This window comes from Fukomys damarensis, unplaced genomic scaffold (assembly GCF_012274545.1).
Source record: "Fukomys damarensis isolate Sample0158 unplaced genomic scaffold, DMR_v1.0_HiC HiC_scaffold_16, whole genome shotgun sequence".
In the NCBI taxonomy this organism is placed as follows: Eukaryota; Metazoa; Chordata; class Mammalia; order Rodentia; family Bathyergidae; genus Fukomys; species Fukomys damarensis.
In genome coordinates, this window is record NW_022900928.1 from 121,144,184 (window position 1) to 121,167,710 (window position 23,527).

Here is a 23,527-nt window from a genome sequence, read left to right on the forward strand (position 1 = left end):
AGTGTTATGCCCAAAATACTCATTCATTACCCCCAAAAAGAAAAAAAATAAGAGTTGATTCAGGAGGCAGATTTACAGCTTGCAGTACATTATCTAGACAAACACAAGCTCTCCAGGGAGCCATTGTGAGCTGCCCCCTTTGAATGCTGGTTCTAATGGATAGATAGATCTTACCCAAGCTTGCTGTAAACTATGTGCCTGTTGGTGGCCAGTCTCTATTGAGCACCCGCCCTGACGTAAAAGCCACATATTTAAATTTTGTTTTTATGCACACATCATGAGCAAAAGATTCTTCGATGAGAAATTTTAAAAATAATTAATCCCATAGCTTTTGTAAAAAAAAAAAAAAAAATTTGAAAGCAGGGATCAAACTACCCAAGAAAACTGTACAAAGAATATAATTTGGGAGGTGAGAAACAAAAGGGGGTGGACCATGCTTCCTCTTCTCTTCTCTCCCTTTCTTCCCTTGCTGGAAATGACAGCAAAACAAAACAATTATTTCAAGTCCATACAAAATTTTAGAGAGACTACATTTCGGAGAGCGGCCTTTGTGCTTTATAAATACAAACAATGGCTGAGAGGAGAGCTACAATATTGTTGTTACTTAAGCTCAAGCTTATATCAGAAGAGGGCTAGAAAGATTTAATGTGAGAACTTTTTCTGCTGTGCCTATTGGTGACCACCTGCACAGAGAGCCAAGCATAAGAGACATTTCTCAATGAAAGCCATGGTGTGCACTCGGCGAGCGAAAGCACGAATATCTGATGTCTGGCTCTACCTCTCTTTACCTATTATTGCCATTTTGGAGAGTCTCTGAAACACTTCCGTTCTTTACTTTAGGCAGAAGCAAAGTAGGAGACGTGCTCGTGTACTAAGGAGTTCAGAAAAAGGTGGACACCTGGGGACCGCTCATTAAATTTCCCCCAAGAGATATTTTTGGTACTGATGGCTAGATCTAAGGTTTGTTTATCTTATGAAATTAAAATGTAAACCCTGGCACAGTACTCACTGCTCTTTATCTGAAGACCACATACACGATTTGTTCTTCTTTGTGTATATTTGGGTGGTAGAGACAAGCATTGCAATTAATCCCTGTAGATTTAAGATCTATCATGCAAGATTAGCTCTGCAGAATGGATTTTAGGTTTTCATGGTGCTTAAGCTAAAAACAAACAAACAAAAACAAACTATTTAAAGACAACAACAGCTTTGATGATGTTTCTCTGGGTCTTCTCACTGATGCTCCTTTGTAGACTAGACCCTGGACACTGTCTTGGCCACCCTGAGGTGGTGGTGACTACTTTTGCAGGGTGGAAGAACACTAAGAGAATTAAGATGCACACCTAAATAAAACCTTTGCTAGTCATACATTGTTTAATTCTCGTCTCAGCCAGACACTTAATTTTTCAAGTCTCTTGATGGCTTCTCCAGAGGGTGCACAAGCTGGGGATGGTGTTGGTGTATGTAACAAGCTCAACACTGAGAAATGCAAAGGGAATCAGAATTTGACTGCTCAGTGCATGCTTGTGAATGGATTTTTCTTCTCACAAATGAACACATGTGTATATTTATGTAAGACCAAAGCAAATGGAAGTCAGGTAAAACACCATTGTCAGTGCTGAGTAGATGAATAAAAGCTCTGTTTTCTTGAAGTGAAATATTTTATCTTTAAATAACTACAATTTAACTTTTACTTATATACAATTATTACCACTAGGATCTATAGGCAGAGCATTTGTCTATACCACTCAGTCAACCCCAAAGTTGGATAATTTAGTAGGTTCTCTGGGAAGGTGTTTGTGGTGCCCACCCTGATCACAAAACCTGATGCCAAACTCAGGGGCTGTGCCTTTCAGTGTCTGCTGGTTTATTTTATATTAAAATTATGATCATACCTAGTGAGTATGCTGGTGAAGTACAGTGGTAACAACAGTATTCTATGAAAGCAAAATTGCTTTCAGGATCAAGAAACTGTTCCTTCTTAAAATGAATTGTACTGCAGATTTTTAAAATATACATTCAGAGGCATTACAAACTAAGCCAGGAGCCCATAGCTGGACCAGAGCGGTCACTGAGAAAACCATAGCCTGGCTCCTCTGAAGTCCACTGTGTGCTTGCTCGGGCTTATAATTACACAGGCACAAAAGGTCTCCCAACCAACTACCATTCTCTAGGCCCTAACAATTGCACACCAAACAACTGAAGCTTCAGCAGAGACATTTCAGCAAAATCTCTCAGTGGAATTGCTTCACATTCATTTTGAAACTTTAAAATGTGTCTTCAAAAGGAGTCCTCCCTTGGATAGGCTAGTTCTATTGTTTTGTTTTTCCTTTAAATTTTCTTAGGAGTAAGAAAAATAACATAATTTACTGGGGGGGCAAAGAAAACAGGAAATCATCTCAGTGAGAGGATAATATAAATGAGCAGAGCATATGATTATTTAAGAAGAAAATCGTCTGTCGGGGTCTGAGACCCAAAGTGTTATGAATGTAGACTCTAAAGAGAACCAGGACACTGCCATATCCGAGCATGTTTCCACATGATCTGTTTAAACCAGAGTGTCCATGGGAAAAGGATTTGTGGTTCAAGAAAGCAAAGGCGTGTTGGAAATCCTAATTGCTTTTGTTAAAATTTTTTAAGATAATCAAAACAATTAACAAATAATGTATCTTGACAAATACAAAATGGTTTCAAACATGAGATTAACCAAGTGCTAATCCACCACATCCCTTGCCTGAAGCACAGTTTGCCCAACACCAGAATTTCAGCATGCTCTAGACCTTGTGATTGGCCCCCTGTCTTGAGTCAGTACCCAGAGCGGAGACCAGCAGCTAACTCTGCAAAGAGCAAGATGGTTAATGATGTTCCTTCTGTGGCCCTCTTTTTCAGCTGCACCTACTGACTCTGCGTCTCTTCTGGGAAAGCCCTCAGTCCATATTATCAACAAATGAGTGGACTTTCTTACAGTCAAGCTTGATTTGCAAATATCAAGTTGTATATAATTGTATATAATCTCTGAATGTCATAGTATATTTTTATCTTTTGATTATATTCAACCTTTTAGAAATAACTGTCATGCATCCACACAGTAACATGGAAGCAGGTTGGATTTGGCCCTTGAGCCAGTTTGCCAAATCTGTTCCAGGACACTAAAGAAAGCATATATTTGTGCCTTGCAAATCTTAATTTGTCTTCCTTCTTTCTCAAGCTTACAGAAAAGCTTTGGTTATGATCCTGTCTCATTTGGGTTTAATATTCCAATATAATTCTTAATTGTCGACATATGTTTTGTGCTTGTCCTTTTGATCTGGAACCACAGTTCTGGTCTACTTCAGTACTTCCTCTCGTACCGGAAAACAGCCAAGACCATGCCCTGTAGTGACCTTGTCTTTCAGTGCCCTTCACACCAGGCTGGACCTCCTAATATCTTTTCATTCTTCCCATTCCTTTCTACTCTTATGTGTAATTATACAACAGTTCCCTTAGCTGACAACTGCATTTCAACCTGGTCAGGGGCATAATTTTGCATACTGAAGCTTAGGATATTTACTGGGGCCCCTTTTGAAGCTCTTTTCCTAATTTTATGTTTATAGTTTTGAAGTTTTTTTTTTTTCATCCTTAACCACACAAAAATTATCAAGCTCAGGCCTCATAAAACCTAACTCCACCCTTTCTACAGCACATTACCTAACTCAACTGCTCTACGATTTCTCTCTTTCTCCCACCATTTCTTTGACGCTTTCCTCTTACTGTCTAGAAGACAGGTAGCAATTATACCCAGTGGGGATGAGAATTCCCACTGTTCCCCATTATCCCACTCAAATAACATAATATGTCTAATTAAAAGATGGCAGAGAAAGAGAATGGGAACTTAGCAGTTGAGTAATAAAAGACAGTGTGCCTCTTGTGCTTAGTTATTTTCTTTTCTATGCTCATTGTTTTGGTTTTATTAAATTTATCAGTACTTGACAAAACTGGTTTGTTTTTATTGTAAATACATGGGTTATCAACAAACAGATATTGCATATCTACCACTACATGCCATAGAGTGGCATAAGGACAAACTGCAATGCTGCTTTCTTGCTGGTGTGGTTTTTTTCCCCTGCAGTTACATAAGCAGCACCAGTTCCTATGAGGGCACAGCAACTGGGAACGAATTCAGGAGCCTAAGGAGGCTCTTTTGAATTGCCTGCCCTTCAGGAACTGAGCACTATGCTCTCAGGGAGAAGGAGGGCAAACCACCAAGCGCAGAGGACACCCTGTGTGCAACCAGAAAAACACCAGGTGTCTACAGAGTGCTTAGCGGGCACCCCGTGTGCTTCTCAAACACCTCACTCAAAGAGTTTCTCAGTCTTGGCACAAGGGACATTTTGGACCAGACAACTCTTTGCTGTGGAGGTCTGTGTGTCCATTACGGGACGTTTACTAGCGTCCCTGGGCTCTACTTACTAGATGTAGCAGCATCTAAACTATCTCTGGGCATTGCCTAAAACAGAAAATGTCTAGACATTGCTAAATGTGCAGAAATCACCCCAGATGGAGGACAACTGTCCCAGGGGTTCAGCTATCTTAAGGTTTTCCATCCAAAATCATTATCTTGGAAGGTTGAGGGAATGGAGGGTTTGAGGGGATGCAGAATTCAGACGTATCCCGATAATTCTGCTGGAGCACTTTTGAAAATAGTTTCCACTTGTCATCATTATGCTCCGGAGGTCCACAAGCTCCATAGCTGTGTTTGTATATTTGGACGCATAGAATTTTAGGATTGCAAAAGATCTTAGAGATGAACACGGTTTAAGTGATGATGTGATCAAATATTTGAACTCCTCCAGACTCAGAGTGTTAACAAATCTCGGGGTTCAGATCTATGATGTCTCCAGGAGCTCCACTATTTCAGAGGTTGGGTTTCTGGAAGGTGACTGGGTCACGCAGGTGTCACTGATGAATCCAAAGCTAAATGTGCTGTTAGGAGATGGACCTGGTTGGAAAAGGAAGAGCATACCCAGAAGGGTTGTCTCCCTCTGTCTCCCTCACCTCCTCACTTCTCTTTCTGCTTCTTGGTTACCACAGGGTAAGCAGCTTTCTGTCGCCAATCTCATGCCATTCTGCAGCCAGTAGACCATGGACTAAAAACATGAGCCAGAATAGACCTCTCCTCCTTTAAGTTGCAGATGTCAGAACTGTGTCTCAGTAACAGGAAAGCGACAAAGACAGTTTGTCACTAGGACGCAGTAGCAGCACTAGAAAGATGACCAGATCTCTCCCGTGAAAAAGTATCTGGAACAATGTCACAGACAAATGAAAATCAAAAATGTATTCTGCCTGAGGGTACAATTTGGGGTTACTAGAGACCATTACTCATAGAAGTGGGTTCGTAAGGACTGAAAACAAGCACTTTTGGGGTATGATCTAGCCTCGTAGCTAAAAGACCGAGCCTGGGGCGGTGGAGCAATGTGCAATGAAAACAACTCAGTGATATTAATGCTGGCTGCCATCACAGCATTTCTGGGAAAAATAGTCACAGTTCTGTTGCTTGGCTAGAAAAACCTTGTTTCATTTACACAGGATTTATTTCTCGTAGGAATGTATCCGGTATGCATTTGCCTGAGATGGTCCACTTAAGGAAAAGTAAACAGAAGCAAAGCCATCCAGAGAACAATTCACCCAGCAGCTTGCTTATCCATTTTTCATAAACATCAGACTATCTCCTCCTAAGCAAAAGACAAAATGAGTTGCTACAGGAGGAAGACGGGGGAAAACCAAATCGCATTTTGTTCCTTTTGCCTGCAATGAAGGACAGTGATTGCAGAAAGAGCCTCAGTCTCAAGGTTTCTTGTGTCGTGACTTCAGCTAGAGCAATTCCCCACCTTCCCTCTTCCCACCTCTGCCTCACTGGTATGGGAGATGAGATAAGGGTGACATCTTAGCTGAGAATTTGGTAAAGTTCTAGGAGATGTAATCAAAATATATGGTTCAATTTTTTTAAAAAAAATCATCACAGTGAAAGGCACATTGTCACTAATCCTTCTCCAGATCTTCCCTTTTGCTTCAAACACACCCATCATTTTTGCCACTTTCTCAAGTGGTACTTAAAGACCACTTTTGGGAGTGTCTTTATAAGTTGTGATCAAAAATACAGTGAATGCCAATGGCAAGTGCTATTCAGTGGAAAAGCAGGTTGGTAAAAACATTGCAGCTTGCTTTCCTCCACTTTATTCACTGGATCTGGCACCGTGTAACTTCTGGGTCCTTCCCAGAGTGCTGGAGGGGGGTGGTAAACATTTTGAACCTGCCTGGAGTGTCAATCCCACAACACAAACAGGGCAGGCTTTGTCCTAGCAAGGAATCTGAGGCCAGCCAGCTGGGTCAGAAGTGTCATTGAAAAAAGTCTTTTGGGCTATAGATACAAAGCTCACATCCTTCAAACAACTTATCAAAAATAAAGCTTACACACACCCTGATTTTCTCTGTCTTCTGTGTCAATGGGTGGGTGTAGCAACCAGGAGGGGAGAGAAAAGATGCTATTAGCTCCTCAGGAGAAGATCTGGCTAAGAGTGGTTTCCACAGCCATAGAAGAACACAGTCCATTCACACCTTCTGCTACTAAATGACTAAGGCCCTGTTAAACCTAAATCTCTCACACTGTTTGGGCTCATAAAAGGCAAGAATGCCAAGCTGAACGCAATAAATTAACTCATAATTTTGAAGGAAACCAACTCTCTGCTTTCAGGAGGAGGAGGAGGTGGAGGAGGATTTTCCTTGGTTTCTAGAACCAGCTCTCATTCAAGAATCAGCTGGAATTCCTTCACCTTCACAGAGATATGCCTCAATTATTAAAGACCCCATGGCAGTGACCACAGGAAGAGGAATTCTGGGAGTCCTTGTGTGTACAATTTTGTGTTTTATCGTGTTAGAGATGACAGAAAGAACCCCATGAACACTCAGCCATGAAACTTCGTGCCCTCTAGGTGCCAAGTGCTAACATTCATTAGTTCTATGTACTCCTTATCGAATGAGACATCGGTGCCTATAGAGGTCCTTAAGGAATTTAATTTAATGGAATGATAGGAACAAATGCAATTAGAACATAATTGTGTGTATGTAAATATGCTTAGGGGAGTCTTGACAGAGTTTATGGTTGCTACATTCACCCAGAATTTCAGCGTACATTATTAATTTGTACTATTATGAAGAAAGGGTTTGTTAATCAAAGATAAACTATACTGATGATTTTGAATTCATGAACTTAAAATTATGGTGGGATAATGAAGCAGGGCTGTGCACATATATAATTCTCTCCTAAGTGGAAAGCTTTCTGTCTGGCCACACAGGAGGTCTCCTTATTGAAAGATTTATTTTTAATTTTGAGCAGCTTCCCAGCATTACCCTTCATGAAAATTAAAATAGGGAGATGGAATTTTGTCCTATTCGGCAAACCTCCCAGCAGCATGGCACACCATGGCATAGAGGTTACAAAAAAAAAAAACAAAAAACCAAAAAACCAAAAACAAAAACAAACATGTGTCAAAGGAATTACCTGTCCGCTTTTCTGCTAGATCTAAAAAAAAAAAAAAGTCATCTATATTTTAATAAGATTTTGGATTTTTTTTCTCCTCTCTCGGAATATTTTTTATTTTTGTACATCTTCTTTTGGAAGATTTTTTTCTCTGTGCTCTTTGGACCTGTCAGCCTGGTAGAGGTTCATATCATCTCTCGGTTTGAATCCTTAAGTACATAAAGAATGGCGGACTTCTCCGCCTCAGATATGTGGGAGCAAAGCCTGTCATCAGCCCTTCACACAAGGGCTTTCCTCTGCCAAACAGTGACTTCAGACTTCACCTTGCATAGCAAACACCTCAGCAGTTCCAATCCTAGTTTTAATGCAGTTAGGGAACAATATTCTGATGTGTCTGAGGATAGCCGAAAAGGTATAAAGGGCTGAACATAACAGTACTGACTGGGTCATCACCTGGATGCTCCAAGGATTCACAAATTGTTCTGAGCCGCAACAGACCCTAATTCACACACCAGAAGCACCAATGCAAGGTCCTAGGATCGGTCTGTGCTGTCTCCAGTGCGCTCTCCCAAAACAGCACTGATAAAGGTTGGCAACTTCAGAGAGCTTCTATGCTATTAAAAATGAAACAAAACCTGCTAAATTATTCTGGCCTTTGCAGAAAAAAAAAGGAAACTGATGATCACTAACAGTTCACAATCTGAAAGTGCGGAATTAAAAGCCAAATGGCCTCTTCGCACTACATATCAGAAGAGACTTGTTCATGTTTGTATAGCTGAAGATTCCCCCTTAAAAACTGGCTGTTCCAGCCCCTGTTCAGAATATTCGCCAAGTATTCACTTGAAAACAAAAGAATACTGTATAAAATTCAACAGGAGATGGGGAAATAATTGCAAAATGGATAGGACTCTGGAATATTTTTCACTAATGGATCAATTAGTACAGATATTCTCCTTAAATATACATACAGTTCATTGACTGAAACGTTCATTAAGAATGAAGTGTTGTTCGAGGAAATGGATTTATTAAATAGGATTTTGACAATTTATGATCTGCTTCTTGTGATGTTAGTCCTGAAGAGTCTCATGAAAGGATAAACTAGAGCACCTTCTCTCTGTCCCCTCTCCCTATTTGACTCTAAAAATAACAAAGAGCCAGCAATGGCACACATGTGATGTGCAAATTTTTTCAGGAAAGAGATAGAGATGAGAAGATCAGGGACCAGAGCCTCAAAGGCCAGATTTTCAAAATATTTCACATTGAAGATTTTGTGATAATTCTTTTGTTAACTCAGCCAAAACTTCAAAAATAGAAGCGTTTCCTAGTCTTCTGTATGACAGAGAAGGATACAAGAAACAGAGTGGATGGATCAGCCACCCCGTTACCCCAAAGTCAGTGAGGGGTTCAGCCATGAAAGTGGCTGCAAAATGAGTGTTTTAAGGTAAATTTTGTCAATGACACAAACATTTTCATCAAGATTATCTAATAAAGGTCCATGTTGGTTATCTGTACCATGTTCCATTAAAGAACAAGATTATGCTACAGCTGCAAGTGCTTCTGTTAGAAAACGCAGCAAAGACCAGTGGGAGTACTCCGCATTAGTTAAACTCAGTTTTACGATCCTGTTTAATCTATAAATGATCTGACACCCAGCCGTGAACTCTGTGATTAACATGGCAAATATGAAGTCCAGCAGCAAGCGAATGAGCGAGCGGGCTCACTAGAGAGTCGTCCTCTCCCGATCAGACACTGTCTTATTCTTAACTTTATCGGAACCATCTCCTACAGGAGGACACGCTATGTAGTTAATGTCCAAAATAAATACAATACAGTAGCTGCTGAATGCTGAAATGTCCTTCTAAGTACTTTTGTATTACAACATAGTTTCTATGTTTATAACCGGTTCCACTTCACCAGCGGAACTTTAATACCACTAGCTGTTATCACCTAAGCCTTTTCTCTATAAACCTTCAGATCATGAAATACAAAAGACTGGAATCCTACCTGCTTGGTTGGTTGTCACAGTGACAGACACTGACTGGTCCGGACTAGGGTTATACTTGGACACCCCATTCACTGCCCAGATCTCAAAGGTGTAGTTGGTATGCGCGAGGAGGTCGGTGATGGAGACTTTGGTTGTTTTCAGGCCATTCTGCTGTGGGGTATAGTGGACCCCACTTCCACAGGGACGGCACTTGCTGGGGTCACCAGCTCCACACTTCTTGCAGACCACATTGAAAGAAATGTCCTGACGACCTCCTGTGTTTTGAGGACTGCTCCATTCCAAGTTCACCGAGGTCTCATTGACATTTGAAATCAAGTTGAGCGGAGCAGATGGTGGGCCTGGAGAAAGAAAAACATCATCACACCAGGAACTGAAATATCCCTCTGGAATCTCTCAGAGTTTGTATTATTCTCTGCAGCTCTAGGAAACAAGAAGGGCCCATGTGGAAAAAAAAAAAAATCTTTTAAAAGAACAACAGAACAATATGATGGAAGTTCTGTGGACATCGGTGTCATTCTCACTCCTGTGCAACAAACTCAGCATCAACTGCCACCTACAGATGTGAGGCAACTCTCCAACTACAGGATCCATGCCCAGGTGTTCTCTCTCCATTGGCAGGAAAATAGCATCTTTTATCCAGTCTCCCTCCTATCTTCTGAGAAATGGGCATACAATTCCAGTCCTCAGCACTCTCGTGGGACTCTTGTAAATTAATAGTTATGAACTTCTTTGGAAGACAAATTATGATTCCTAAGTACAACATGTCACCAATAACAAATTAAATGAACAGAACCGTATAGATGTGTCTCTGTGGTACAACATGGCAGTTGAGGGTGATGGTGTTTATAGGTAATTGATAGGAACTGGTTTAATGTAGGTGAAGAGTCATCAAAGATACAGCTGTTGAGATTTACCTCAGAGCTGTGCAAGGGACTGTTCGCTAGACCAGACATCTCTTCCTGCACTTCAACTAATTAGGAGACACCTTCTCCTGTCCTTCCATTAATTAGGAGACACTTGCTCCTGCCCTTCAGCTGATCAGGGCTGCACCAGATCATTTATAAGCATGCCCATTAGCACTGATGTCAGTGTGTCTGAAATATGAATAGTGGTGGTGATTGTCAAGAAACAGAATCGCTGATAGCATCATGGGTGGTTTTAAAATAATAATAACAGATAACACTACACACCTTTTATACACCAAGGAACCTATGTCTTAAATTACTGTCAAGTGGAAAAATCAGTCTTGGAGAACAGAAAGTTTTCATTGCCTAAGCCAGCTTCAAAGACACCTGGAACACTCTTAATGAAAAATATTTACACAAAGTGACAATTGGCAAGCTCTTTCCCATTTCAATTTTTTAAAGTGAAGAGCCAAAATAAATTTCAATGAAAATTTGCAGTTTCTCAATCACTACATCTGTGGTATTGCTAAAATATTTGGAGGGACTTGCTATGAAGGAAATTTTATATATTCCTTAGGAAAAAGAAGTAAACTGGGGGCTTGTATGAACTTGAGGCTTTACCTAGTCAATCACAATACAACGTGTGGCTCCAAAGCACTCAGTGAGAGAGAACTGGAGAAGATAACCTGTGAATAAGGGTTCATATTCAATACTTATCAGTTACTTTGCAGTGATGAGAGAGGCCTAAGAGTCTTGGTGGTATTATTTCATAAGGGAAATTTTCCCTTCATTTCCAGCTTAATTGCAGACTTTATTTTAACAAGGTAAGCAGGTCCTTCCAATGTCCCCTGAGACTAATTACCAACAACTTCTCTTAGCATTAAGACTGGCTCCATATCCTGTGCACCTTAAGAGAAAAACCTTTTTAAAAAAAATTTAACCAAGTGTTGTAAAATGTGTATTAAACGTAAGCCTATTCGCAAAAGTCCTCAGAAAGAAAATGTAAATTTCTTCCTTGTTTAGATTTCAAGATCATACTCATTGCCTTTAGTACAGGAGCTGGAAAATAATAAGGATAAATAAATGACTTCTGAACAAATGCACGGAGTTATTTAAAACCTCAAGCTCTTGAACCACACAAGAGGCTCTGGTCAAATATCCGCATTTCTAAAATGAGAGAACTGAGATCCAGGAAGAGGATGTGATAATACTAAAAGTTCACGCAATCTGCTTTGTAACAAGAATTTCACTATTATCCAAAAGGCTCCCATCCTGGACTATTTCTATTCTCCACCACATGTTCCCCGCTGGAGTTGGAAAATTGGGAAGCAAGAGTGCCCGTATCCAGTGCTGTCCAAGTTCTGCCATGCTTGTAGCCATAGCAGTGCCATGGCCAGTCTTCAGCCAATGCTGGCCACAGCTTGTTCACTAAAGTGGGTCCGCCACTGGTTCTTATTTTTCTGTGATTTCCAGGGTTAAATAAGAGTGACTCTGAAATCCGTTAACCCCCTTGCCAAGGTTCTTGGTCCACTTTCACATGGGAAAATGTGACACAATGAATCAAGCACCACAGAAGCAAAAAGTCAGTAATTAGTATGTAGGACGGGGCATGGCAGTGTCTAAACAGAGAAGAAATGGAGCAGAAAACTAAATGGTCACAGGACACAGAGATACATCACCGAAACGTGGAAAACAAAACACACAGAGATGCTGCAGGGTTTTGATGCAAAAACAAGCGCTGGGCTGGAACAGTCTCCCTACTTCAGCAGAGATTTTTAAAGAAGTCCTTGAGGGTTGAATGCTCAAGAACAGGACACGTTCATGTGCACTATTGCTCTGTGAGTGGTTCAGAGAATTATACTGCAACTGTTTTACACTTTGCTCTCTTAGAAAATGATGGTTATATGAGAAGAGAGTAGCAATATAGAAACTGGACTGTCGCAAAGTCCTATGATAGAGGAGACCACGAAATAAGAAATGTCTCCCCTGGATGATTGTATTTCCAAGTCTTCTGCCTGCAAAGTCCTGGGGAAAGACCCATGCTTCACAAGTTATAACCATAAAAGTGGTTGTGTTATATTTTGGGGATTGTGGTTTCTTTAACTCTTGACAATTAAAAGACAATAAAAATGTAACAAGTGTGTTTCTCATTTGCAGTGAGAACCCATCTCTGCCACAGAAAAGAAAATGTTCTGCTCTCAAGACAATGAGAAAAATAAAATATGGACTTGAATACAGCCAAAAGCCAGCCTGGGTTCAGAATTATAACCACCAGCAGCACCTTAAAACAATTAGTTGCAGTGATGGCTAAGAAGAAGAGAAAGCAGGCATTCTTACTAACGTGAGGTCTTTCCATCAAGCATCTAGAAGGATATCTAACTCTTAGATTATTTTCTCTTCCACTTTTGTCCATACTGAATCCGGATATGTAGGAGCAATTAAATGTCTGACATAGTGGCTGCCTTTCTCATCAGCAATGTGCCCACCTCCAATCAAGTTTCTGGTTACAGATACAGTGGGGCCTCTTGTATGCATGGCCTCCACGTCCATGAACTCAAGCAGTCTACCAAAAATTTTCTTTAAAAATTCCATCTGTACTGAACATGAGTACAGACATTTTCCTAGTCCCTATTTCCTAAATACTACAGTATATTTACCTAGCACTTACGCTGAATTCATATCATAAGCAACCTAAAGATTAGGTTAAGGGAATGGGAGGTGGGCGTAGATTATATGTAAATACAGCTTTTTAAGGAACTTTAGTGTTCTCACATTTTGGTATCTACACAGCTCCTGAAACTAATCTCACCGGCTATCTAGAGGCAACTCTATGGGGCTTACAACAAAGAGAGACGGTCTGATTTTCTAGTCTCTGGGTCCATATCCGACTGACAATACATTAACATCCGGGAGCTTGAGGAATTTGGGAGATCAAGGTTTTATGCTTTCCAAATCTACCCACTATTCACCTGAAGGGAAGCTGGCAGCATACCCTGCTTACAGCCTTGCTCCCTTTTTCAGTTCCTCATTTCTGTGTCCCAACTTTGTCTGTGACATCTAAAAGTGCCCCTCCAATTCAATACTCGTTTCACATCTGTTTCTCTTTCCAGGCCGTGTGCTCTTCAAGAGAAAGAATGTCTTCATCATTTCCCCATGTCTAGCTCAGAGGAAGCTCCATAAATATTTGCTGAGTCCATAAACAAACGAATGAATGAATCAATAGAAAACGAACAAAGTCCTTTAATGCATCTTACATGTACCCACCTATGGTGCTGTGAAATATGGGAATTAATAAAGGCTTCTCTGAGCTAAGCCTGTGCTGGTCAGCTTTTCACTTAAATTTTGTTAGTATTAAGCCTATAATGGATGATCTGAATATAAGCTGTTTAATTCAAGCTCCTCTTAGTAGGAGAGCAATATCAAATATCACTGGTTACTTCTGTTGGGCGGGATTGCGAACTTATTCATTCATTCAACAAATATTCACTAAATGCCAGGAGTGGTGGCACACGCATAAGCTCCTCTTAGTAGGAGAGCAATATCAAATATCACTGGTTACTTCTGTTGGGTGGGATTGCGAACTTATTCATTCATTCAACAAATATTCACTAAATGCCAGGAGTGGGCGCACACGCATGTCATCCCAGCACTCTGGAGGCTGAGGCAGGAGGATCGCTGTGAGTTCGAGACCAGCCTGGGCTACATACTGTGTTCCAGGTCAGTCTCAACTACATAGTGAGATCCTGTCTCAAAAAATAAAACAAAACATAACAAAAATTTACTGAATGTCCAGTGTTGGTTACCTGCTCTAAAAGAGAGAAAAAACACTCTGGTTCACTTTGATACTTTCCTTTCCTGATCACTTCCTGGAGAGAAGAAAGAAAGAGCAGGGAGACTAGAGGAAAAGGAAGAGCTTGAAGGAGAAAGAAATCTGGATACATGGGCATCAGATACGAGGACAGGCACCCAGTCTGTGCTGTTTTTATAGACTCGACAACCTGTCACCTGTAGCCTGGCCACTAAAATGTGGACTGCATCAATTAAAGTTTTGTCTAGTTGCAATTAGCACTTACAATTTTGCTTTCTCCACTTTGATTCCAGGGGATGGTTTATTTAGGCATGAAATAAGGAAAAACGTTCTCTTCAAAGAAAATTATTTCTGACATTTCTAAAGGAAGGCTGGAATTTTCATTATTATCCTTTAGAAAACCATAGACTTTTGTTCTCTTTAATTTTATCACTAAAATTAAGACATTTTAGAACATTAATCACTTAAATGTTGAAGTATATTTAAGGGCAAAATGTTCTCCCTTTACATTTTGGATGGTATTTATAAATCTCCCATGGCATTCACATATACGCACAAGATTCTCTCCACATATACCTCTAAAATTGGGCTCACATGTTAAACTGTTTAAAATTTTCATGTTTAGAATGCCCTCCATATTTCCAATGTAATTCAGTGACACAGATTGTAACTGCACTACCAGAAACAACAGTAAAATGCAAGAGTCTTTAATTTATGAATAGAACAGGGATCCACGTACATTCTCTGTAAAAAAGATTTACTACAAGATAGCAAAATATTTAGGCATTATGGGCCATATGGTCTCAGTAGCAACTACTCAACTCTGCCACTGTACTTGAAACAGCCACAAGCAATCCCTACAACACAAGGGCGTGACTGTGTTCCAAAACAATTTTGCAAAAATAGACAACAGTTGAAATTGGCCTGTAAGGCCATAGTTTGCCAACCACTGCTACAGAAAAGTGATGAGCTCTGGGAAGATGCTCTCTGATGCTCACTATTTTGTACCTGACTCTAGGGATTTTAAGAATCCTCCAAGCCCATATAAAAACATCTAAGTCCTGAATCTCATGATTAACATATAGGGCCCAGGTAACAAGGCTTGATTTTAAAAGCCCACATTACCTATATTTTCACTGACTAAGGAAGAAATCAAATTCGTGAAATACAGGGGTGTATTTCCTGAGTTTCACATTGATTGGGCTGAGACAAGCAGTCCGTTTCTTGCCATTGCAGATAAATTAAATGAACATCCATTCTGTTCACTGGTGTGAAATACTTTTTTACATCACACAGCGGGCACTGGTGAAAGGTGTTACAATGGATAATTATTATTTTCTACTGGAATGTCACTTGACGGGAGTCAGGCAGTATGAAACCTAAAAGAAACTACAGCCAGACGGTAGTAGATTCAGAGGACTATGATATCATATCCTATCATAAAGAGCTTATCACATCTTATATCACTACGGAGATCTTAATGTTCCTTAATTAAAACTATATGTACTCTTCTCTGGAAAAAGAGAAACTGCTGAAAATGAATCACACTCTACCTAGAGAAATTAAGTGAATGGGACATTTAAGGATAATATTCTGAGCATGAAAGAAAATTCTAGTAGCAGTAGACATCTTCATTCATCCCTCTTATAGTTTACAGTGAAGTTTAATTCCTGAACAGTTTAGAGACTATACTTGTGGCTTACAGGAGGATTTAAAGCAGTCCTTTTGGGACACTGCAGTTTGTACATCTCCACATGAAATCTGCATGAGCCTCAAGAAGGTCATTCAAAAACTATCAGCTAACACTGAATCTAACTAAACACATAAATGTCTCCAATGTGAAAAACAAGTGAGGTGAGAACCATTCCATGGAAAGTCCAGGGAAACTGCACTCTGTGCACTCCACCGACCACTTACTAGTTGGAATACACACTTGATTCTCTTAGGAAATGAGTGAAATTTCAAAAGATAGAAACCTGCTCTGCTGTGTGGACAGAGAAGTGGATTTCACAGAAAAGGACATACAACGTGCCACAGAAACCTGAAAATTGCACTCCTTATAACAACCAGAATTTAAGTGCTAAGAGACTCGAAAATCTAGAGGAAAAGTAAATAAGAGCCACACTGGTAACAAAACTTTCAATATGTAACTCGAGTACTCTGGGTTTGTTGCCGGCCTGGATTCTCCCGGTCTGCAGACTCTGTCTTACTGCTCCTCGGAGCCGCAGGGCTCCCTCCTAGGCTTCACTTTGCCTGGTCCTTCCGATTTCCTTTTGGTGAGGACCGTCAATGTACCGTCTTGCTGTTAATTACTTATGTTCTCATAACACCATAAGCTCCAGGAGAGCATAGACGGTTGTTCCAGATTATAAGGATATTCCCAACTCTAGAACAACCGCCGCCTGGCACGTAGGAGATGTTCAGTAAATAGTTGCTGACGGCATAGATGAAAGAATAACAAATTTCTCAGCTCAAAACAGCTCCTTTCACCGGAAACATCGCTGCCATCGCATTTGTGTACATATGTCCCAAAAGCTGAGTGAAAAAAAGGATAAAAATGAAGGAAAGAAAACAGACAGAAGAGAAAAGGTAATCGATCTCAATCTAAAATGTTGCAGATCAAGCCTGCAACTAAGGCCGGGAGATAGCGGACAGAAAAACCAAAAAAGCTGAGCTCATGTGACAGAGTGAATTCCAGAGCTATCATAGATTTTTAATACTGAGCTGTTTTTTTTTAATCACCTTTTAAAAATTCAGTGCCTGAGCCATGAAATTAGTTTTGGATGTGGCAAGGAACATCCACCAAGTACATTGGCAGAAACATAACTCTTAAATGATCGACTTCTTTAAGCACAACTGTTGCCCCGACAAAAACAAAACACAACAAAAACCAAAGCAACCAGGACAAGACGTATTTGTGAGGAAGGAGCAACTTGGTTCTCCAATTCCTTTTCATGAGGCTTCATTAACCAGGTGCAATTTTTGGACTGTCAAAAATATTTCCATGTCTTAGCTGCAAAGCCCCTTGGCCCTTCAGATGAGCTTTTGTTGTTAATTTCTCTCCAGCTGAAAGACAATTATAAGGCAGAGTAAACAGTTGGGGCGTGTAAGGTTTGACTCTGAACTAAAGCCCCTGCTTCCCCCGCTGACAGCTGTATACGTTGCCAGCACTAATTGCTTTCTCCCAGTCCTTGCTACCCAGGGTTAGTTTACATAAAGACCGTTGCTCGGGTCACCTCTTCGGAGATATATGAACAGTGCGTAACCTTTTATCACAGCAGTTTGTGGGTTTTAACAATGACGAGAGCCAAAGCAGCCTGCCCATTACTAACGCACAGAATCATTTCCACCCACCCATCACTTGTTTGCAGCTTCCTACAGAGGTCAAGTTCTTGCCGCATAATATTTAATTATTATCTGTTTTTCTGTTATTTCTATTTTACCATTCTCCTCTCCAGGAATCTTCTATCTTTTCCTTCCTGGGTGTATGAGAAGTTTAATGTCTTTAGGTTAAGATGACTGGCTTAAAACAGAAATACTTCATAAATTCTCAGTTATACATAAAGACAGTACAATATGAAAGACTAAGGAAAGAAAGATTGGTCATTTTATTTGGAATTAGCTAAGCTGTGCATTCACTTGCATTTCTCACACAGCCTTTTTTCATACCTTATCTTTAATTTAATCCCCATTAAAGAAAGAAGCAGACACAAAAGCATTTATTAAACAAAACAATCTAATGACCAAACACTAAGATAAAAAAGTTTCCTTCCTTCCTAGGAGGGTTGTGGAAGGAGAATCAAAAGTTTGTGCTCAGGGCCAGGGATTTAGCTCAGTGGTTCCACCTCCTGCCTCTGAAGCACAAGGTCCTGAGTTCAATCCCCATTACAAAAAAAAAAATGTTCGTGCCCATCCTGGGCAACACAGTGACTTTGTACACCCCCTGCCCTCCAGAAAGGAAAAAGAGAAACAAAAAGCAAAACAAATGTTAACTCATTCGAATTAACATGGCCAATGTGCACAAAGCTTTGATCAGGACCCTTGCTTCACTCCAAGACTGAACAATCTTCTCACAAAGCTGGAAATGACTTAAAGGAAACAATGAAGCTTAACTATGAGTTATTTTTTAAACAAAGTTGAAAATTTTCAATTTTCTCAATTAACTTCTGAGCTAAATTTGTCTGTTTCCCTGCCCTTCCACAAGAGGGTGAGCTACACCATTTCGGTTTCTGCTCTTGTCTTAGCCGCGTCGTCCTCCCTGCCTGGCTGCTATCTTCCTGCAGGAGGGTAGAAAGGTGTTTCTCAGAAAGGTTCTTTCCCTGGTGGGAAATCACAGGAGGGGTAAAAGCAACAATCCTATCTCTGCAACAGGACTCTCTTCTCAGCTCATCTTTCCCTAGGGTTCAGAAGGCAGGTGGAGCAAGAGTCAACTCTCAGAGAAAATCAAAATGCTCATAGCAAAGAAGATACTCAGTTCTCACCCCAGGGGATCTCAGAAAAATATATAATTGACCGTGTTTGGAAGAGGCATGCTGTGAATAACCACTGTATAACTTCCGAGAAGAGTGTCAAAAATGCCATCCAGAAATGACATGGGCTTGGCTGACAAGCCACTCTTAATTATTCATGGTAGTAGAAAAATTGTGATAACCTACTAAATGGCCTTGGCAGACTATCCAAGCCTTTTACCTGGGCATACATTAGTGTCCTGAAATTTATGCAGTTTCAAGTTGAATCTACACTGTACAGTTTATCCCTAAAAAAATGAAAAGTAGGTTGGATAGGAAAAGGGGGCTAAAATAGGATTTTTTTTTTAAGAGTTTGATGAGATGATACCTGGTCTTTGCAAAGTATGCTTTTAAATTTTACAAACAATGAAACTTCATAAAACCAACCAAGAATCTATCTATGCCTTCCATTAACAGCATACCTAGTGATTTTTGTCCTGCATGCTGAGTTGTCCAGAAAAGAATCCTGAGGTTGGGTCTCCAAAATTCCTTTCCCCTATTAGTAGTGAAAATGTTAAAAGGCATGCCAGGCGTGGTGGTGCATGCCTGCAATCCCAGCACTCAGGAGGCTGAGGCAGGAGAATTGCTGCGAGCTTGAGACAAGCCTGGGCTACATAGTGAGTTTCAGGTCAGTCTCAACTACATAGTGAGACCCTGTCTCAAAAAAAAAAAAAAAAAAAAAAAAAAATGCTAAAAGGCAATTGTGGGCCGGGGGATTTAGCTCAGTGGTGCCACCATGTGCCTCTCAAGAGCAAGGTCTGAGTTTGAGCCCCTGTACCAGCAAGTAAATAAATAATAAAATAAAAGGCAATCAGAAAGGAAGAAGTAAAGTTTATTTACTTACAGACTAATTTTAGGCCGTGGGCTACTGAGCTGTAAGGGACCCACTGAGGAATGAAATGGACCGAAGTGCCTGCACCTGAATGGTCAAAATCTCCTTGGCTGCTTTGATTAGTTTGTACAGACATATTAGCCCTCCCATCGACTCACTAACAGGCAGAGGGACCCTCAGTCTGAACTAAAACCAACCACAGCATCTGGCAATGGGGAGTCGACGTCGTAACGTGAGTTTTCGACTGTGAGAAATGGAATGTAATACGAAACTACACTATTACAGTGCAAATGTGATAGATGACATGAAATGAGAAATTCCCCTGCAAGTCTTAGATTCAGGGCTTTTTCAATACATATGTGATCACAAAAATGATTGATGGTGGGGATGATGAAATAGCTAGAGATCAACCAATGTTTCTTTTGAAAAACTCTCATTAATAACACTGGGAATTTGAGCCTTTGTTCTAACTTTTCCGGTAACCAGTCTTTCACGAGAACTAACTGTACCTTCACTGATTTGTTCCAAGCAGTGAGCCCCTCCCACATCATTATACTGTTGGCTCCTTGCATCGCCAAAGCAAAAAGAAATATGCTTTCTGGTGGGGGAAAAAAGTGTAATTTACTTGAAACTGAAGGTTGCCTTTTATCCTATGGTTTATACATCAAAGCCTCATTCTAGACATCCCTCCCCAAATCCCTGAGCCAGACTGTTAAGCATGTAAATCTTTGTGGGGAAAGAATTGGACTGAACATCAGGGCACCTTGAAGGGCTTGTTTGAAAATGGATGTGAGATTCTCCAAATTAGAGCACTTAAAAAAAAGAAGAGGAAGAAGAAGAAGGAGAAGGAGAAGAAGAAAAAAGAAGTCTTCTTCTGACCTTGGAAGAAAGTGAGGACTATGTTATTTTAATTTGCATTCAAATTTTAACAACACAGTCACACAACACCAATGGGATCGACATTGGGTTTCCACTGAAGATTGCTCATCATTTCATTATGGTTCATTATGTGGATAACTGTCAGAAAGCATTAGAAGCAAGGGCTGTGAGTAATAGAACTGAAATGGTAATTTTAAAACAATACACTTTCTGGAGGAAATACAGCAGCACACTCAATTCAATTAGAAAAGGCAAATGTAAAGACAAAGTAAGTGATGTTTGTTGTTTGGAGCCAGGCTATTTCATTTTCTGGATAACTTAAACCTGTAGAAAGCTTTCTTAAATCACAGCCTTTCGTCATAGATCTTAGTAAATTTGCCCTCATTAGCTCTAAACTGTGCCAGTGTAAATTGTCTTAAAAGCTGTAATTTTGGAATATTTTAGGCCACATCTAAGTATCAATCAATCTCTCTTTGTTTGGCACAGCTGATGGGATTATTCGAGGCCTTTTACTTGCAGGTGGATGTGTGAGGATCCTCAAATGGGCCATCCAATATCAGAGCCTCTTGCTTACTGAGCGTTCCTGATCACAAAGGTCTAATAAGTTTCATCAAACAAGTTAAATAAAGAGCAAAAGAACAAGGACAGATTTCCAATTGAAAAATACGGAAAACCGTTCCGGTAATAGTGCTAGGCAAAGATAGCAAATAAATTAGTTACTTCTTTTTAGTTCTGCAGAGCTAATTATGACCTTTGTAAGGCATTTTCCTTGAACATTTTGAAATGTAATAGGACATTAGAAAGTTGCCTTAAATATAGTATTGCCCTGGCCTCTCAGAAGGAGAAAAGACCACCTTTCTTGCTACAGTCATTGAACAAGCAGCTAAAGGACTAAGTAATCAAAAGTCTTCCTGCTCTTGCAATTATTGGACATCTCCCAACACTGGTGACTACCAGACTGCATTCCAGACTAAAACAAGAGGAACATGCAAGGGGAAAGAGATGTAGAAGAGAAAGGGGCTGGGTATGGGTTATTACAGAACATCAATTTCTTAGTAAAAATCACAAGAAAATTCTTGCCATGAAATGATTCACAAAATCAAACTTCCTTCATCAGCCTAAGGGAAGCCCTGTTTATGTACACAGAAGTACTGTCTGCGCTACAGGTGGTACTGCCAGAGAGCCCTGTTGGTTTCCTTGACCCAGTGTCTGAGGTGAGCACTTACATTTTTTATTCTCTGGCATTAACTCAGGAGGAGTTGAGGAGAAGAAAAGAACGACAAACCAGTACCCTCCCAAAATCTCATAGTGCCTGTGTGACCCCAAACCAGGTTGGTTTTTCTTCCTAGAGGAGATAAATGAAGTATTCAATTCTCAAGGGAGACTGTCCAGAATCCTTCAAATATCTCTCTAGAGTCACCAGAGAGATGAACAGGCCTGAAAGTTACAAGCCTGGAAGAGAGGAAATCCCCTCTCCTGTCATCCATCAAACAAGGAATCCAAACCCTTTTTGCCTAAGGATGGTTGATCCACTCATCAGTACCATCCAAGAACTTAGCCATCATGTCTGACTTTTCCTCTACCAATCCTTAGGCAAATTTGGTGTGATTTCCATGCACATTGATGCTTAAGGGGCAGTACATTGCACTCTCCTTTCTAAACAGGTATGGAAAATATTTTCTGGAAAACATTCAGACAATGCTTGCACTGAAACATCTCAGCACCTTTCGCTGGAAGCCTCTCACAGAGGTTCCACCAAAATTTTTCCTCCAAGTACAACTTACTTATTAAATTCTCTTCAGCCATCCAGCAGTGTGGATGGTGTGAACTTCTAGGTGTCTCCTGCTAAATTAGCTGATGCTCCTTGTATTCACCTGGTCTAATCGTTCTCCAAGTGCACAAAAACCTGATTTTACAAGCCAGTGGAGCAGAGTCTCTCTTTGGCTAGAAGAATGAGTCTCAGAGAGTGTGTTTTATTTCTTCATTAGTGTGCCGTCACAGTGAGTGATCACTAAATGCAGGACTGCATAAGAATGCTGGGGTTAAAGACAGCATAATGAACAAAGAAGGTGCCTGATTATCATGGCTGTCAGCACAAGGGAATTGGGTTTGTCACCTGGCTTAACCAACTGGTAAGAGCTGATTAGGGGCTGAGATCAGTTTGAAAGGATCCCTGATGTTTATGTTCTTTCCCATCCCCACATCTTGTCAAGAGAGTCCGATAAAGCTGGGGCTGGGGAGGATTTCTCAGTGAGTTATCTGAACAAGAGGTTCTTTGAGAAACTCCCACTGTCTCCTTCATTGAAAGGCCTACTACAACACTGCCTGATAGAACTTTCTCTGATGATAAAAAAAAAATTCTACAGCTGGGCTGTCCAAGAGGCCACCGAGCCTTTGCAATGTGGCAAGCATAAACGAGAAACTGAATTTTACACTCAATTTTCATGACTATAAATTTCAATAGCCATATGTGCCTAGTGGCTACCGTACTAGACAATACAGTCCACTATCCAAAGTAGGAAGGGAGAAACTGAAGGTGAGGACCAGAGAATAAAGAAGAACCTGATTCTAATTCTGCCGCTTAACTTACTAATATCAATCTTCACTAGCAAAGTATGCTCACCTTCCTGACTACCCCTTTCTCGAGGTCGTGTGAGTTGATATTTTAAGCCTAAAAATAAAAATAAAAATTTCAATCTGTAGAGAAGTGGTCTCAACCCTTGACCATACCTGGAATTAAGGGGCTAATTTTTTAAAAGGTCCTGTGGTGCATTGTGGCTGTTGGGTAATTTAATTACATGGCCAAAGGCAAAAAACTAACAAAGGGGTAGTGAGATATACTAACACCTGCTGTGGAGACCGTTTGGTAAAGGAAATAACATGCTGGAGATAAAAGAGGAAGAGAACAAATATTTGTTAGATTCCTACCATGTGCCAGTCCTTAGTAAATGTTTTCTTATTTATTTCTTAAAAGAAGCCAAGATGTAGATAGTGAGAATCCATTTTACAGATAAGGAAATCAGGGTTTAAAGAGATTAAACACACTCTCAAAATTACAAAAGTGCTTAATGGTC

General features: G+C 40.3%; 1 protein-coding gene across 5 annotated transcripts in view; it reads right to left on the bottom strand.

Annotated features, from left to right (window-relative positions):
* The window catches only part of Epha4 (EPH receptor A4), a 144,377-nt gene that overhangs the window by 49,542 nt on the left and 71,308 nt on the right, over positions 1–23,527 (bottom strand). For all 5 annotated transcript variants that reach the window (XM_010611806.2, XM_010611805.2, XM_033764658.1 and 2 more), the window contains one exon: positions 9,521–9,859. In XM_010611806.2, the coding sequence (XP_010610108.1) occupies positions 9,521–9,859 (339 nt within the window). The remainder of the gene's footprint in view (positions 1–9,520; positions 9,860–23,527) is intronic.